We start from the raw sequence: 14,208 nt of genomic DNA on the forward strand, positions 1-14,208 counted from the left end.
ATATATTCGATTACCTATGTAGGCCTACTAATAAATCTCGCTAGGATTGTTGTCATTTTTACGGTCTTTGTTCATTATGGTATAATTAATAATGTCTTTATGTATCATTAATACTATCAATGACATTTATCTTCTAAATTCGTACTCTCGCCATTCATACAATCAGCATGCATGATGACGTCATCTACGTGCATGTCGCGCCACTGACGTACGTGTTCCGTTATATAATTTTCATCATTAACTACAGTTTCATTGAAATATCTACTTTCAATGAAATGTTGCAATCTTCGCCGCATCAACAACGACCTACATGGCCTCACCATCATTGCTATCAAATATACACAGACACAGACACACACATATATATACATATATATATATATAACATATATAAATATACTATATAATAACATATATATGTATATATCTATGTATGTATATTATTTTTTCATGTGCTCTCAACACCGTTATCACCTGATAGACTCATAGTCGTAATATGATTACGTTCCACAAGTCATCAGGAACCGACCACACCAGGCGGGCTGGCCTTTTTAAATTAATAAATGATGAGCTGTTTTGTTCGTTAGCCTCTTTTGTCTGCCTCATGATTAATTGCCCATTGAATTGAGGCGTATTATTAATACAGAACAATGTTTACCTAATCCGCAAGATTTATGTTGTGCTTCCTGCATATTAATGAATTATGATGAAATTGATGTCTCCATGCATTGTCTGCTGTCATTAATGTTCGTTACATAATTTTAGGTTTCCATGAATTGCGTTCTATTAAATTTATTTAGAAGAGAAAATATGCAAATGAATAAATTTATGGAAGAAGCAAATTACACATTTGTTAATGATTCGCACATGTAAACCAAGTTACGTTATTAATTGAAGTATTCACATTTCCTTATTTTTATTTCATTCACCTAAGCATTATCATAGGAGATATTCAACTAAAAATAATTTGGTTTAATTGATGAACTTAAATTTAAAATTTACAGAAGAAATATTTATGAACTATAATTTTTTACCTTAACATAATTTATCACATCATGTAATAGAAATTCTTTCGCAATAATTCAAAACAGTCATTCCGTGTTTCAGCATTTTTTGTCTTCAGTTTGTTTTTTATGTCTGAGCAACTCTGACATGCAGCAAGTGCTTTTAAAATTGTTTCTACATTGAGTTATGCTTGAAATTCCATCTTTGTCAAAGTTTTGTGTGCAAAAAATTGTGGTTATAAGGTTATAATGTAATACAATTTCGTTATTCAGTGATATTTTTGTTTATTCATTTTATTCTGTAATCTCACCCATGGACAAATCGGCCTGGACCATGTGTGGACCATGTGTGGACCATGTGTGGACCATGTGTGGACCATGTGGACCATGCATAGATATGCAATCAGAAATTAGACACCAGTTTGAGCAATGTGGAAGGTTGAGAAAATGTCTGAGTTTTTCATTAAACAACTACTCGTGACGGTGCAAGTTTTTGTGTATGTAAGAATGTTTATGTACACACATGTATATGTACACACATGTATACGATTTATTTTAAGTGTGTGTGTGTGTGAATACTTCCATTATATTTTTATAAACCTCCATAGAATGGTTTATTAGTTTCTGCGTATAAATATTTAATGTACATCATAGCGTACGATAGTGCCGGGGTCTGAATACATGTTCATGATTGGATTCTGAATGCAATTATTTTAACGTGCAGTACATTTTCATACGTGTTGGACTGTTGTCACAACGATGATTAGTGACATCTATCATATGAGCCACGATAGCAGGGAACGATTGACCATCAGGTAAACATAGCAGCGTATTCTAAATGAAACTTTTTGTTCAGTAACCGCAGTTCTGTCTGTGGGTTTTCAATTTTTATGATGGTCATTTTGTCTTTAACTCATTTTGTTCGAAACATGTTCTGTATTTTTATTAATGTATGTTGAAAACATTAACGCGTATTTCAGCATGCAAACATAAAAACACAGTTTTTAACATTTGTTAAGAAAAATATTGAATTTATAAAAATGTTGGCAATGCATAGAAATAAAATATTGTATTTGGTCAAAGAAAACTGATTTTAAAAATATATTTTACATTTTGCCATTGTTATTGTAATTAACATTACCGCGTTCATTTTTACATTGCTGCTGTTATTCTTTTGATCACCATTCAAATTATCATAAGAAATAGGAAGAAAAGGAGTTTCCTCAACCCAATGAAGATGAAAGTCTAACAATGATATAATTATTTTTGCAACATACGACGCGCACAACTCCTATCTCAGAATGCCTGATTACAGATTGCTTGAACATTCGTTAAAAAGACACTCCGGATATTAAAAGACCACAGAAAAAGTTCAGAAAAAACGGACCATTTTACTTTTGGGTTATTTTATTTTCTAGGTCACAATTTGTTTTTGAATAAATTTAATTTCCGCATTTCATCGTTAAACAACCACTTGATCAAGATTTTCTACAAAATTATTACGTAGCATAATTTGCAGGTAATTAGACGATTCACTGGAATGTTTCATAAAGAGAAAGATGTCCAGGTCAACCTCTGCAATCAGAAAGCTGTGACTTGCATGGAACATATGCAGCCTGAAGCCATTCCAAATTTCTCGTTTGTTAAGAGTCAATCGCATTTTTGGATGAATGGAATTAACGAAAAAAACCATTTCTTAAACGAATTGCACGTTCAAGAAATAGAATGGGCTTAGTATGTTTTTTTTTTAATTTAACAGTTTGAATGATGTTGCTACCCAAACGGTAACAATAATTCCTTGCCAAAAAACTGACAACATTAAATACCATCTTTTCAAAAAAATTTTAAATGAAAAGTTTTAATCAAAAATTGCAGTAAGAATAAATTAGACACACGCTGCTAATTACAAATTTCAGTGCATGTTTCATTCTTTCTTTTAATTTTGGTTTCACTGTGTCGAGATTCCATTTAATAACAGAGGCCAGCACACGTTTCACTTTAATGATGGGACGCATAACTAAATGTCAATGATCATAAAAACTTTTCAAATTTTAACTTAACAAAAACTTTATTTTGAAAGTTTTTTTAACAAATTATATTCAAACGCTCTCTAAATATTATAATTTCATCAAACTTTCAGCAGTAACTGTCTGCCAGTCTGCAACCAGCGGGCCCGAGTCATTGAGTGACCGACGAATTTAATGAATTTAAAAATCAACTTTCACAAATTTATTCTATTCAATAAATGACCACCAAAGCTCTTATAAAATGTAAATTGATTAACTTTCGATTTCAATATCAAATAAAATAACATTTTTATTGGACTCACTCCCACTTCTCCAGAGTGGAATATGTCACAGAAGCATGCATCTGACGGAAAATGCTACTTGGCACATACACAAAATTAAGTCAATCATCGCTCACATCTAATATTTTTTCATTTTCAATAAATTTGTTAAAAATTAGTGTAGGTCAATTAGTAAAATTCAAATGACCCAAAAATTATTTTTGAACTAAATTCTTGAAATATATTTCACAGTTTTAATTTTTTCATAAATTTATAAACAACCCACTCTGATCTCAGCTTATAAATTTCAACTAACTGCAATTACTACAAATTTCTCAAATTTATCTCAGCCTGCAAAAAAACATTTTGATAATAAAACTATTTCTTCGCCATATAACGCCACAAGTTAATGAACATTGGGCAACCTCAGATCTTTAAAAATACAACTTTGTAACTTGATGAAAATAAATTGAAAACATGCTCACTAAATCTGGACACCTTAATTAAAAAAAAGTGAGATTTATTCAGTCATTTTTATATTTAGTGCTTTCAGGCTTTAATTTGTAAATGACCTACTACTACTTTTGTGGCAAGCAAGCCTTAACAGAGATCAATTGTCTACACATTCAGATTTGTGTACTTACCATTACAGAGGATTAGCCTTCAAGCATTGATGTATATGTAAAACAGCTACACAGTTACAGTTGCTCTGGAACACCTTATGTTTCACCATTAAATTATTGCTTGGGACTTAGTTAATTTTTTTCCCACAGGTGATAATTAGACAATATACAAATATCAACTAAGCAACGTACAAAATGTGTTTTTGAATTTATATACAAATATTTACACACACACACCACACACACCTTACACACATTTTTATTTGCTTTGTAAGTCCATTGAAAAAATATTCCCTATTTGAAAATTTTTTTTGACAAACTACTCCTTTGTTCATAAAGATATTTTGCCAAATCGCATAAACCAGATGTCTAATTTTTGATAGATATCCGAGACATACTGAACGAATCAACTGATGACAGCTATGAAAAAAAATCAAATTTTCTATATTTGAGAAATATTTGGCGTGAAAAGAGTTAAATAGAAACAGCATAGATTGAGGAAGTGCAGAACTTTGAATCGATTATATTTTGCGTCATAATAATAATTCGTAAAATACACAAAAATATGAAAAAAATTATTAAAAATTGATACATATCTAGTATCATTTAAAAAATGATTTATATCTAGTACCATTTAATGAAAAATTTATTAAAAAATACAATTTTTATCTATGTCAGTTATTTATTTTGTTTAATAAAAAAACAATTTATATGTAGTATTAATCATAACAAAATATACTATATCTATAAATATATACTATATATATAAATTATTAAAAATTGATACATATCTAGTATCATTTAAAAAATGATTTATATCTAGTACCATTTAATGAAAATATTTATATTTATTTATTAAAAAATACAATTTTTATCTATGTCAGTTATTTATTTGGTTTAATAAAAAAAACAATTTATATGTAGTATTAATCATAACAAAATATACTATATCTGGTGTCATTTAACTACGAGTTTTAACATTAAGTTTAAATATTAGGCCAGAATCGAATGAGTTGATACTTGAAGTTCCATAAATTTTTCATCACAGCAACCAAATTGTTAATATTCAGTTATTTGCTTACTAAGAAACGAACGAAATTTAAATTTGCTTTCATGATGCAGCATTAGAACAGTAAGTAAAAACCTTTAATCATTATTCGTCCTTAATGTAGCACAATAATGAAAACTTCCAAATTAGAATGAACAATTTCTTAACAAAATTTACTTTTTCATACAATTGAGATTCGTTTTTGAATGAAAAAATGAAAAAAATGAAAAAAAAACTTCAACTACTGTTTATCTGCCGTACAAAACTTCAGATAGTTTTTTAAAAAGAGTTCTGAACATTTTGGCAGCTTGTGCATCAAAGTGAGATTCCGAGATGGCATGCATTGACAAGTAGGTAAACAAACCGCAGTGCACGGTGATTAGCCTGAAACTTACCCATAGATCCTCTTTTTCTAATCTTATTGACATTTTTGCTTATTTTTTTTATTATCCTTAAAAAAAAACAGAATCTGTTACAATATTAACAACTATTAAAACATGAAGAAAATATATTACGGCTTAAGAAGGTTTTTTTTTAAAGAGTTCACCCTTATAAATTGTTTCAAAATATTGTGTTAATTTGAAAATTTATTTTGGAGCATCTTTGGGTTTTACAAAGCAATTATCTCGAGTGTTCATTTCTCAATGTTTTTTCGCTGCTACAATTGCAACCGCAGACCATGCGAGATGCACACTGCAGTGCACAGTCAACAGAGGGAAGATAGCGATGGAGATGATCTCGGTTGCGTGTCGGCGTTCAATCGGTTGGCTGAAGAATTCTGCAGATGTGCACTTCTATCACCAATTTCCTGTCTTGGCATCCCTTTGTTTTTGTTTTGTCATTTTAATTCAGCGATATTAAAGACATACATCAATGTTTATACATGTGCTGATGCGATCAGTCAAGTACGGATTGTTAAAAATATCTTTATTTTTTCTACTTTTTTCTATTTAATTTATTTAGTAAATGTTTGCAATATAACTATTATACTTTTTTGATTATTACATTTTACTATAAGACCACAACACACTATGGAGATTTTTACTGGCCAGAGAAAAACGCAAGGCTTATTTTAAACATCGTTGCAAACCATTTTGTTTTCCTTTCTTGAACTTAAACCAATGCCGAAATTAAAAATATAACGTAATACCTTTGAAAAAAAGGTCGCAGTGTTTTTTTCAAATAAAATGTTGTGATTTGTAAAATGAATGAAGATTGTATAGAAGATAATTACATCTTCTGACGTATTTACGCGTTGAGTTGCACTTGGGAAATTTATTTCTCTATGTATTCTAATTATCAACTACTGCAATTTGTTTGCCGTCAAACATGATAGCTTTGTGTTACGATGGTTATATTTTTAACGTTCATTCAAACTATGGGGGTTTGTTTCTGTTATCAACTTTTATACATGAAGTTAGTCTGTTTTCTTGGTTTTAACAAAATTTTAGCTTTTGATTTTTTTTTCATTCTATGTTCACATTTTCAATTAAAATATTTTGCTGTATTTAGCCTTAATCCCGTACTTATTTATGAAAACATTATTATTAATTGTTCTAATATATCAGATCTCCAATGGCTGAAAAAAGTAAGTCTCAAACAGCACCTTCTAGAAATGTTCTTTCTAGAATAGAAAATATGTTTTTATATAAATTTCATAACAAGAACAGCAAACTAATGTATAAATCAAAACCCTTTTCCAAGCAATATAATAGCTGACTCAACAAATGAAATCAATCAAACAGTTCTAACCTGATAGTCGTCTTCAGCTCTTTCACTGTAATCATAAAAATGTTGGCTGTACGGGACGGTGTGGTTGATGACGACATCAATAACTGCCTCAGTCCATCTCGCAGGCAAACCGCGGTCAGTTGCTCTTAAAATGATGGTCACTTCCTTATGTAAAATGTTTGACAGGAGTTTTTGAACCGACACTATTCCATTGTTCTTGTTAATTTCAAAATATCCTTCGTCGCTAAAATTTTTGTACTGCATGGAGTAAGTTATTTTTGCGTTTTCGCCGCGGTCAGCATCGCTTGCTAGTGTTTTGAAGATGATTTTGTTGACCGGTGTCATGGGCGATATGTAGATCACTGGCCGATTTGTATTGTTGTCGAAAGCACCAACACTTGAATGTTCAGCGAGGACATTTTGAAAAGGAAACATTTCATAATGAGTTTCATTCATTGGATGTCTTAACAAAAGTTGATCAACTTCTAGCTGTTTTTCATTTTGTTGCTCAATCACATTTTTTTGTTTATACTTTACAACTAGTTGTGATTGATGTACGAAGAACTTTTCAAAGACAGGATCATTATCATTGAGGTCGGCAACATGGATTGTAACGTCACAGTGCGCCATCTGTGTCGGTCTGCCAGAATCAACGGCAACTACTGAAAGTTTGAACACGGACTGAGATTCGTGGTCCAAACCGACGGCCACTCTCAACACTCCACTTACGGAATCCAATTCAAATAAACCGGATCTATTATTTAGATATACTCTTTCTTCATTTAACCCGTCATATGACAATTTAGTTGACATGGTGGAGGAGGAAGATGATGAAGTTGTGATGGAGGAAGCTAATGATGGTGGTCCCGTGTTAAACCAGTAGGTGACTTCGTTGTTAGATGCACTGACATCACGATCCACAGCCAGTATTTGACCGATGGCCGTGTTAGGTTCGTTGTTTTCTTCAACGTGGAAGACGTAGAGAGGATAACTGAGAGTTAAGTTGTAGTTGTCAAAAAAATGGTGCTTTTTGTTCATATTAATATTTTCAAAAAATTTATCGTTCACTGAATGTCTATTTTCATTATCGGCGTTTATGAATTGCGGTTTTTCATCGTTGACATCGCCGACGATAACATGAACGCTCGCTGTTGCTGTCAACCTGATTGTGCCTGAATCAACTGCCAGGACTTGGATGGATAACATTTCAATTGATTCTCTGTCCAGCACTTCCGTTAAGTACATGTTTCCATGTTCATCAGTTTTTACATAAGTTGGCAGTGACGATAATGATACTTGTGTTGAGGATGATGATGACGACGACGATGATGGTGATGAGTGGGTTACATTGACGAGCGATGAAAAAAATTGTATGAAATTGCTGGGTTCCTGGTCGGCGTCAGACACGACCAGCTTTAAAAATTTCTGATTGATGAAATTGTTTTCAAGTACATCAACGACGTAAAATTCTTTCTCAAAGACGGGTGGGTTGTCGTTGACATCTTTCACGATAATCTCGAGGCTCTTGTGACTGCGCTGGGCTGGAGCTCCTTCATCTTCGCACGTCAGCTTCAACGTGTAGCTGCTGCACTCCTCTCTGTCCAGCGATCCGTTCAATATGATCTGAAAATAAATATTTGTGAAATTATTTTTTTGTGTGAAATTAGTTTAATGATAAAATATTTTTTATTGTAAAACAACATGTCAATATTTTCCATCAATATTTATTTTCAGAGTTACGAAGATCTGTCATTAGCAAGAAATATGTTTCTACTTCTGTCCGTTGTAAAACTTAATCACAAAAAAATTTTTGTTAAATACATTTTTAATCGAACATTTATTAAGGAAAGTCATCGTCTCACTGCTACCTACTTTTCGTCACCGTTGCTAGCTTCAGCCGCCTTGCTAAAGAAGTTCACCATAAACATTCTTATAGAATGAAACCAAAAAACATTCTTATCACGAAGCGATATTTATGATAAGGAATATAGTAATTATTATTAATTGTACTCAAGTTGTGTGAAGCTCTATCGGACGTATAAAAATTAAGAAACAGAAAACTTCTAAATGCAAAATAAGTTGACGAGAGTATGAGCAACGTTAACGTGGCATTGAAAATGACTTAGCTGACAATAATAATAATGGTCAGCTAAATTATTATTGACGGCAAATGAAATTTGTGAGATTGTTGGTGGAAACTTGAAGAAAAAAAAACAAACATTTTGGCAAGCTTGCTTCAAATAATTTAATTTTAAATATGCATGAGCATATCCATTAACACTTTCTTTATATCTTGTTGTGGCGTTATAGGTTTTAGAAAATTTTTTCAAAAACGCGCAGAATATTTTCTCGTGAAAATTTATTAAACATACCTGATACTCTGTGTTGTACCTCTTTACAAGCTGAAACATGGAATGCACTCTTAACATATGCGAAGTTTTCTCCTTATCACTATTGTTTGTTTTTTGGAAATTATTGTCATTTTTTTCATGAGGATTTTTATTTTTCAGTACGAAACTACATCTGACAGTTCCATTAACACCGTTGTCAGGATCAGTGACAGTCACGTGAGCCACAAAACTTCCGGTTTGGTTTTCCCAGACTTCCGTCACTTCGGTGTCTCTGCTAGTTAACGTGCTGATGATAATTTTTGGTTTGTTGTCGTTAACATCAAGAACTCTGATGACCACTTTGGCATCAACTGCAACTGACCCTGGACCTTGGTCCTCCGCAAGAACTGTCAAATGATAAATCGATATGGTTTCTCTGTCTAACTTGCTGTTCACTTTCAAATAGCCGCTTGACCTGTCTATTGCGAATGTTGATCCGTACGTGTTGTACACCTGATCCAACAGTTGGTACGTCACTATGCCATTCTCACCAACATCTTTGTCGTGAGCCTTAATTTTTGCTATAATCGATCCAACCTTTACATCTTCATTGACGTTAATTTCGTAAATCGTTTTTTCAAAAACTGGTTTGTTATCATTTGCATCAGCGATGACAATCTTCAAATCGATGCTTGCTGATTTCGCTGGCTCTCCTCCGTCGTAGGCAGTCAGCTTGGCAGAATATTCTTCCTCCGTTTCTCGATCCAGTGCGGACATGACGACCAACCGCGGGTCCAACGACGAATCTTCTCGCCGAAGGACTTTCAAACCAACGTTGTTTGTACTGCATTCAGACAATTTGTACAGTTTCACTGCATATTTCGGGCCATCTAAATCATACGCAACGGGAAGTTGAAAAGTTGTTCCTACCGAAACTGACTCCCGAATGAAAATTGTTGCCGATTTGTCTTTGAAGTATGGTTCATTGTCGTTAATGTCAAGAATTTCTACAATCACTTTCACAATTTCAAAATATTTTTCATTTTTGACCGTGACATCGAGTTTGACTTCACACGTCGCCTTGTCCTTGCAGAGCATCAAGCTGTCCCGATCGATACTTCCTTCCGTGTAAATCTTTCCAGTCCTGTTTTCCACGCTGAAGGGCAGAGCAGGAGTCGTTAATATTTGGTAGGTTAAGCGAGATGAAGTTTCAGGCGATGGTCGTCGGCTGGAATCGCCGTTGACGATGACACTGCCCACGTAGCTGCCGGCTGGAACTTCTTCAATTATTGAGAGTCGTAAGTAGTTGTTTGAAGATGAGGTGGATGTCAACAGCGCCCTGCAGATGTATATTAAATATATCAAGATGAATGGCCTAATGATGAAGTGCTGTTTCCTGGACATTTGGGATGATCTTCATGTGAATGAGCAGAGGAAAAGTTTGTTGAACAATGAAGAATCACGAGATGATTCGCCAGACTAGAGTTGGATCACATTACTTCAACATAGAAGAAACTTCAATAACGACACATCTGAAACAAAAATACAAAAATTTTTAATAGTTTTATACAAAATATTTGAAAATTATTCATATAATGAATAACAATTGCGAATATGCTCGTTCCAAATGTCCACTTGTTATATTTTTGAAAAAAATTCTAAAAGCGTTTAAGAGAGAAAAAACATTGACCCATTATAAATGGCTGCAGTAATTAGCATCAAAAGATTGAAGTACGTGATGAATGTTTAATGGTTAATTTCAGCGCGTCATCCATGGAACATAGTTTTCTTCTTCTATATATCGCGCCGGGAAAGCGATATATATGCACGCGTGTGTTGTGTATGCACATTTGTGTACAAACATGAATCGGAGCTGTATGCATAGATTGATTATGTATACAAACATGGTCGATAAACAAGGAATATAATGATTACAACATGAAAACAATCGCACAGAATGTAATATGGACGAACCAAGTTATGTGTACGAGTATTTGATAGAGCAATGTACATTCAAACACATTCAATGTTATGCATGCATCTGATGAATGTTCTCCTCTCCCCCTAAAGTGTGTGTTTGTGTGTGTGTGTTTGCGTTTGTTTGTGTGTGTGTGTATATATACTCATGTACTGTATACCTTTTATATTGTTTTGGCTCGACATTATTTCATTTTGAAGAACATCGTTAATGTGGTCGAGATCAAATTGATTTCGTGTTTTTACCTATTTCACTGAAATATTTAGAATCTCGTGAAAAAAACATTTTTGTCTAGAAATTTAGCAACATTTTTGTCTAGAAATTTAGCCTTATCGCGGCTTTCTGTTGTATATTGAAATATAATTCGTAGAACCATTATTTGTGAATTTTTTGCTCAACAAAAATATTGTGTGAGAAATATTGGTAAAGTAGTAGACACGGTTCCCTCCAGTTTTTTAAGCATCTAGATGTTATGTAGGATCATACATTATTGAGAGCAAGCATGTATTTATGGGGAGGCACATGTGGCAACAAAACATGAATGCCAGGGCTTATTTGAACATTTGTGTAGTCGTTTGCGTGTTTGGCCCATGATGTATGTCAGATCGCGGAGAGCCTGTGATAAGCAAGATAAACCTCATCACATGCTCAACTACACATGTTTCTCTCTGTTCACGTGCACGGCTATCTACACACACTGATTTCACATGTGCGTGCACATTCACACGTGCGTACTGATTGTGTAACGTGTGTGTGTGTGTGTGTGTGTGTACATGCATGCAAGTTTGTATATATAACATTTTTTTGCTTGTTTATAATTAAATTTATAAAATTGAATTCATTAATGAATACATTAATGAATTAATTCATTAATGTTTTAATGAAATAATGAATGTATCAATGAATTCATTAAGAAATTAATGAATGTACCAATAAATTAATGAATGAATGAGTATATTGGTTTGACGACTCGGCGATGTAGTTGTCTGAATGTTCACGTTTATGTAGGCTTGCAACTTGAATAAAAATTTCACGAATACCTTTAGGATTATGTTCATGAATAATGAACTCATAATTGATTAGAGTGTGCGTGGCTCTGTGATATTTTTCAGTTATCAACGGTGCCAGCATTCATCTCAAAACTTTTTTCTCATCCTGCATGTTCGTCTGAGTGCACTTCGTTCGTTGCAAATCGTTGCAAATCACTCCTACAGTACATCTGAATGTACTCATTCATAAAAATATGTTGATTAACAGTTACAAAAATACAACATGAGAAATAGAAAAATTAAATAGAAACTTGTCACCGCTGAAAATGCAGTAATAGTTTTTAATAAATGTCTTTTGGTAGTCTCAAACCACAACTTAAACAGAGATTATTTTTTTGATAAGTTACAGAACGAAATATCAAAAGGTGGACACTTGACAAATGAAAAAAAAATAATAACTTAAATAAAATAAAGTTTAATGAAAACCAAGTGTGTGTAACCAAAAATCTCAAAAAATATCATATAAATAATTTAAAAACCTACAACAAAACAGTTATCATTAATTATAATTGGTATGAGCGTCTAAACGAAACCGCTTAATAAAACCATTCGCTTAATCAGTCCTTTTAACTGGCTACTTATTTACCATTTATTATTTTACTTTAAATAAATAAATTCATGATTGTTGTTTCGTTAACACAGAATCGGCTTCAATGAATTTGTAGCAGGAGAAACGTACAATAGAAAGAGTTAACAAAGTTTTAATTACGTTATCGGTAGGCGTAAACAAACAGTGATTGTGCTCCATACACAGAGAGTCCGTCCATACAAATTGTACGTGCGTGTGCAGCAATTTCAATCCAGATGCATTATGTCACTTACTTTAATTGACAACTCAGTTTCTTTCAATTCGTTATCGATCGTTGTATTTCACGTGCCTGTCTGTTTAATTGGATGTAGTTCTGGTGTTGTCGTTGATGTTGTCGTTGTTAGTGTGCTCGTTGTACGTCTTTGCTGTTGCACGCTGACTACTGTTTGGATCAATTACTATGATATAATCAGTGGTATGGCTAGTTTTTGCATATTCCACATTTTTTCAATAATTTTTCTATACTTAAACAAATATTTGTCATCCAAAACCCAAATTGGTTCTTCGTCGGATAAGGCTCGGATAATATTTTCATTCATATTTCCCTGAATAATTATGTGATCTTTCTCGCTTTTTTTCATTTTTTGGTTTTTGGTTACACTCACTTTGTTTTCATTAAACATAATTTTATTTAACTTATTTTTTTTCATTTTTAAAATATACTGATTGACAACACGGAAATGGTGTTCAACAAAGTTGCTACAGATTGTTTAACTAAAATTACCAAAATCACACCAAGTCTTTGTAATTCAAGTTCTTAAAATCATTTATACCCTCCAAACAAAAATTTATCTTAATTTCTTCACCTTGTTTCATACGTCACGTCAGGGTTTGTACATTCAAAATCAAAATGAATTTTAAAGTATGGAAGAATTCCTTATTACCCGGCAGTGTGATGAAATATTTTTCAGATAGGCATGACAGATTCCGCCATACTTCAAAAAAAGAGTTTGAGTTTTTGGCATTAAGTTAAATGTAAAAGAAATTTTGGCTGTCTGTTATATCATATCTAAAATAATGAAGACTTGTCAGCAAATATGATTTTTTTAAATTTAAATTTTGTAATTGTTGAAATAGAGCTCCCAAGTTATTACTATTTATTAACTGATTAATCAATCTACCATTGAATCAGCCATTTTATTAGTCAGTTAGTTAAAATGAATATACAATGATCTCAATGATCAAACTTCGTAACATGTTAGAACGAGACTTATTATTTTCAATCAAATTATCTCGTTAATGTTTCCACCTAGTGAACATAGTACTTTTGTGTGCCCAGTTGTATGTTTTGAAAACCTGTGGGGCTGTTAGAAAAACTAAATCATGAAAGTTTTAATATAATATTTGAAGATGGTGTGATGCATTATAAAAAATCCATTGTTGCAATTTAATTAATAATCATCAGTTATTCAGTAAATGCAAATATTTGTGTTCAAAAGTAAGAGTAGAATAAACATACATAAACATAAACAGAGAATAGAGAGGCGCGAACTGACGTTCCTATGCCTCCAGCAAATGAAAAGATTCCATTGTATTTTAAAAATAATAAAATAAATAAATGAAGTAAAA

General features: G+C 32.6%; 1 protein-coding gene across 1 annotated transcript; it reads right to left on the reverse strand.

Moving 5' to 3' along the window:
- Nucleotides 1-6,699: 6,699 nt before the first annotated feature.
- Nucleotides 6,700-10,427, reverse strand: HELRODRAFT_161213 (hypothetical protein; the record flags this gene model as incomplete). Its single annotated transcript, XM_009021155.1, has 2 exons — nt 6,700-8,316; nt 9,066-10,427. 2 exons carry the CDS (start codon nt 10,425-10,427, stop codon nt 6,700-6,702), a joined length of 2,979 nt encoding a protein of 992 aa, XP_009019403.1.
- Between the last annotated feature and the right edge of the window lie 3,781 nt (nt 10,428-14,208).

This window comes from Helobdella robusta (genome assembly GCF_000326865.2).
Source record: "Helobdella robusta unplaced genomic scaffold HELROscaffold_3, whole genome shotgun sequence".
NCBI classification, from domain to species: Eukaryota; Metazoa; Annelida; class Clitellata; order Rhynchobdellida; family Glossiphoniidae; genus Helobdella; species Helobdella robusta.